The sequence below is a fragment of the Ursus maritimus genome, unplaced genomic scaffold (genome assembly GCF_017311325.1).
Source record: "Ursus maritimus isolate PB19 unplaced genomic scaffold, ASM1731132v1 scaffold_7, whole genome shotgun sequence".
Lineage (NCBI taxonomy): Eukaryota > Metazoa > Chordata > Mammalia > Carnivora > Ursidae > Ursus > Ursus maritimus.
In genome coordinates, this window is record NW_024426885.1 from 29,416,168 (window position 1) to 29,420,838 (window position 4,671).

Here is a 4,671-nt window from a genome sequence, read left to right on the forward strand (position 1 = left end):
ACCCGGGGGTACGCAGCCCGCGCAGGAGAGCACCCGGCCACGGCCCCACAGGCACCACATCGTCTCACCCCAGGCCTTCCTTCCTTTTGTCGCTGTCCCCTCATAGCCGCTCCCAGCCCCTTCCCTCGGGGCAGCTGCTGCTCTTCACACCTGACCCTCTCTCCTCCCCTCTGCGGCAGGCCTATGATTGAACTCTGCATCCCTTCCTCGCTGGACCCCACCCTGGCTCCCCCCGGCTGCCATGTGGTCTCGCTCTTCACTCAGTACACGCCCTACACGCTGGCTGGGGGCAAGGTGTGGGACGAGCAGGAGAGAAGCACATATGCAGACAGAGGTAAAGCCGGCAGACTGTCCTGTCTCCACAGTGACAGCCGGGACCCCTCCCCTGCTGATTGCCCCATTCAGGATTAACAGCTGTGAAGTCCTGTCCCAGAGGGAGAGAAGCACCCAACGGAACCTAAGTCAGCACAGTGAATGCCTGCTGGGGCCAGACACTGGGCTAAGAAAGCCTAGAAGACACAGTTCCTGTCCTTAAGTTGCTCTCAGTCCAGTCGCGGTTTGGGGGAAAACCAATCTCACAATACAACGTACTATGTGAACCGAAGGAGGAAGCTGTTTGCCAGAGAGACACGGAGAGCTTTCCAAAGGAAGGGACATTTGAGCTGGGTTGTAAAGGATGAATAGGAGTTGGCCAGACAGCAGTGGGCATTCCAAGCAAAGAAACAACTTGAGCAAAGCAAGGAGGCGAGAAAGCTTTGCATATTCATGGGAGACAAGTAACTTTGTGGTCAGGGTTGGGGTGAACAGGTGGCAAAGTAGGGTAGACCCACAGGCCTTTGTAATGAATTATTTACTTGTCCATGGACTGGTTTTTTTTTTTTTTGCTTATTGAGATATGATTTGCATATGATAAACCCATTTTAAGTGTGTAGTTTAATGAATTTTCATGAAGTTGCCAAGTTGTGGAATCCTAGCAGCTCCTCTTCGTCCTCCTCACACCATCTTATTCTCTGCTGTTTGGTACCCAGTGTTCGACTGCATCGAGGCCTATGCCCCTGGCTTCAAGGGCTCCGTGGTGGGCAGGGACATCCTCACGCCACCTGATTTGGAGAGAATCTTCGGGCTTCCTGGAGGGGTGAGTATAAGACTGGGGGTCCTTCATCACATTCTTCTCCCTGCATCCCCACCCCTGGCATGCCCGCTCGGCTTTCCCTTGTCCCTCCACACCCAGCCTGTATCGGGAAGGGAGGATGGTGCAGAGACCACAGTGGAAGGGGACAGAGAAATGGTCCGTCCCAGGGAGTGCGGAGAAGTGAGGAGATCAGACAGGAGAGACGGTGCCTGCTGAGCACATCACCAGGACAGTGGCCCCCCTATCTGGACATCCATGGCCACCTCTCCCATCCGCCTTTCTTCAGAGGGAGCTCCCGTCTTAAGGCTTTGGATTTGCCTCTGATTTATCAAAACCTCGTGGAGACTGGGGGCAGAGGGACCAGCTAGGAGGCCAGGTCCATACGACAGCCACCAGTTTCACGGGGCTCCTGGTGGCTTCCATGGGGCGAGGCCAAACGGAGGCAGGCTGCACGTGCACCAGCCTCCAGAGGCTTAGGATGAAAAAAATGTAACACATCTCATTAATAATTTTTATATCAATCACATGTTGAAATGATCATGTTTTGTATCTATTAGGTTAAATAAAATTTATTTTATTTCATTTCACCGGTTTCTTTTTAAATTGTAATGTGGTTCCTAGAAAATAAGAATTGCATACGTGGCTCATGTTATGTTTTATCGGACAGCGCTGGTCTGGAAATAGTGGACCAGGCAGTGGGGAGGGAGCGGAGCGGAGGGAGAGGGGAGGCGTAGGGCCGGCAGAACTGAGAAGTCTCGGTACAGTGTGCTTACAGAGGTCTGGCCGGGGTGACAGGAAGGGTCTGCCTGGAGGCCCAGGCAGGGAAGGGGATGCCACCACCAAGGTGGGGAAGGTGGGAGAGAGCAGACTAGGCAGGGCAGGACAAGCTCAGCTTGGGACACGCTGAGAGGGTTAGCCAGAGGGCCATCCCTGTGGTGACGTCCGGCAGGTGTCAGTCTTCTTGTCTAGACCTGTCCCGTGAATCTGAACTTCCCCCTGGCACTTGCTCCCCATTTCCTGGCTGCTCGGACCCAGGCCAGGGGACCAGAACTGAGCTCGAGTCCCTTGACCCTTGCCTGCCATCTACGGTGACTCTGCTGGGATATGAACCCCCAGGGCCCCAGGCTCAAGCGGGTGTCATGGCCAAGGCTGCCAAAATAAGTCGAATCCTCCATTTTTCAAACACAGGAGGATTTATAGTCCTCAGCAAAACCCATAAAATCTCCCTCTTCTTTCCCCTTTCAGTTCCCTCCTACCCTGAAGGTGCTCCTCACCTTTATTTCGTCCTGAAAAGTGCTCTGGAAAACTCCATCCCCAGCCTGAGGACATGCACCTGTTCTCTCTCTTTCCCTCCTCTTTCTGCTTCATAAGAATCCAAGAAAACATGCTGGAAGGAGAAGAACCTTCCTGGGAGGGGAGGAGAGGGAGAAATGCGCAAAGGCGGTGAAGCCGCGAACACTCCTATGTTAACCGCCACGGCCCTGCCTCCCGCAGAACATCTTCCACTGCGCCATGACCCTGGACCAGCTCTACTTTGCCCGCCCCACGCCCCTGCACTCCAGCTACCGCTGTCCCCTCCGGGGCCTGTATCTCTGTGGAAGCGGCGCCCACCCCGGTGAGTGCCCCTGGGCCCCTTCCCTGTGCTGCTGGGATCAGCAGTGTGGGAGGCAGGGGGAGAGGGGGGTGAGCAGGGACCTCCCACGAGAACAAGCCATCCCCCATACTCAGGCTTCTCAGGAGAGGCGCAGCGGGTGCCTCTGCCAGCTGGCCATACCCTCACACCGGGGTAGCTCACACCTCCTCCTTGAAAGGTCTGAGACTGGGTCGCAGAGATGGCCCTCCAAATGCCAGCTTTGGGCTGAGAAAGACCCATGTCCCTGAATCTCCCCTCCAGAGTTTAGACCCCTACAGGTTGGTAATGTTGCGTTTCTCAATTAAAAATTCTTCCCCGGGGGCGCCTGGGTGGCTCAGTCGTTAAGCGCCTGCCTTTGGCTCAGGACGTGATCCCGGCGTTCCGGGATCGAGCCCCACATCAGACTCCTCCACTAGGAGCCTGCTTCTTCCTCTCCCACTCCCCCTGCTTGTGTTCCCTCTCTCACTGGCTGTCTCTCTCTGTCAAATAAAAATAAATAAATAAATAAATAAATAAATAAATAAATAAATAAGTAATAAATCTTTAAAAAAAAAAATCTTCCCGGCCTCTACTCCAAGCCTAACTGACCTGGCCAAGGCTGCCATTGGCTCTGGACACGTCCCAGAGAGGTCTGTACTCCCACAGCTTCCCTCTCACACCCTGAGTCTCCCCAGTTTCGCCACCCAGCACCCTGACCTCCAGGCTGAGGGGGGCACTTGCTTGGACTGCACGCTGGGCCCCCTGCTCAGAGCTCTGGTGGAAGAGGACGGGAGGCGAGCCCAGAATCCGTCCTAATAGTCGTCCCGGGGGCTTCTGATGCCCGCAGTCCGAGCACCGGCCCCCAGGGACCCCCGCTCAGCTTCCCTGCAAGCCCTGGCCCGGCCTGCTCCCTGGGGAGGGTTGTGAGCACAGCTTAGTTCCTCCTGGGTGATTGCCTTCCAGGAGGAGGCGTCATGGGAGCCGCTGGACGCAATGCAGCCCATGTTGTCTTCAGAGACCTCAAGAGCATGTGACCTGAACCAACTCTGACCTTGAGATTTTAAGCCCCTATTGGGTCAGCGTCCCAGGATATGGCCGGAGGCCGACAAGCCCTCATGCTCAAGCCACGTACAGGTTATGTTTGACACTTGTGAGCCTTGCACCCCAGACTTCCTAGATGAACTGGTGTTGTTTTATTAAAATGAGTGTTTTACATAGTTTGTGGGTTTTTTCTGTATCTTTTCTATGTATTAGTAGGTATTTGCATTTGTTCCCTAGGTTAGCTTTCTCTGTGTGTTCGTCAGTGCACGGGACTATGTGATAACAGGTGGGGTAAGCTTGTCCGGGAGACTCAGCCTTCTCACCTCGGCTCCAAACAGTCCACGTGACCGCAGAAGACTTCAGTGCAAGCGCCCCTGCTCACTGCTGGGTCCCGCTACCGGCGACACCAGGGGACTGGCCTGGGGAGGCCTCATCTACTGCTGTCACATTCCTGGCAAACTGTAAGAAAGGACCCAATTCCCCGACGAGCCACAGAGCCATCCATAGGGGCCAGGGGTCCGAACGAAGTTTGGCATCTCAAGCCATCAAAATCAGCTGTCAGGAAACAGCAGTCAAGGGTAAGGGCGAAGTGGATGCAGCTGAGGGCCACCTGGGAGCTCACATTCCTGATTCGAGAACGTTCAACCTCCTACCTCCCATGAGCTATACCTGGCACATCACTAAACCCTTTAGGTGGAAACCCGTGTTACTCTCAAGTGAATTGGGACGTCGCTCTTCATCAGAAAGATTCATACAGACGCCCCATAGGTGACGCGGCTCTCCCGGCCTGCTTCTCCGATTCCAGCAGCCAGGGCTGCTGTGGTCCAGGGAGCCCCAGCGGCAGCGGGGAGGCAGAAGGTTCTCGGGGCATCTGTTTCCTCCCCTA

General features: G+C 55.1%; 1 protein-coding gene across 1 annotated transcript in view; it reads left to right on the forward strand.

Moving 5' to 3' along the window:
- The window catches only part of PYROXD2 (pyridine nucleotide-disulphide oxidoreductase domain 2), a 28,039-nt gene extending 24,078 nt beyond the window's left edge, over positions 1 to 3,961 (forward strand). Inside the window, exons 13-16 of the mRNA XM_040623903.1 lie at positions 180 to 334; positions 1,029 to 1,135; positions 2,627 to 2,747; positions 3,708 to 3,961. Coding sequence (XP_040479837.1) covers positions 180 to 334; positions 1,029 to 1,135; positions 2,627 to 2,747; positions 3,708 to 3,778 — 454 coding nt within the window. The 3' untranslated portion in view covers positions 3,779 to 3,961. The remainder of the gene's footprint in view (positions 1 to 179; positions 335 to 1,028; positions 1,136 to 2,626; positions 2,748 to 3,707) is intronic.
- The last annotated feature ends 710 nt before the right edge of the window (positions 3,962 to 4,671 follow it).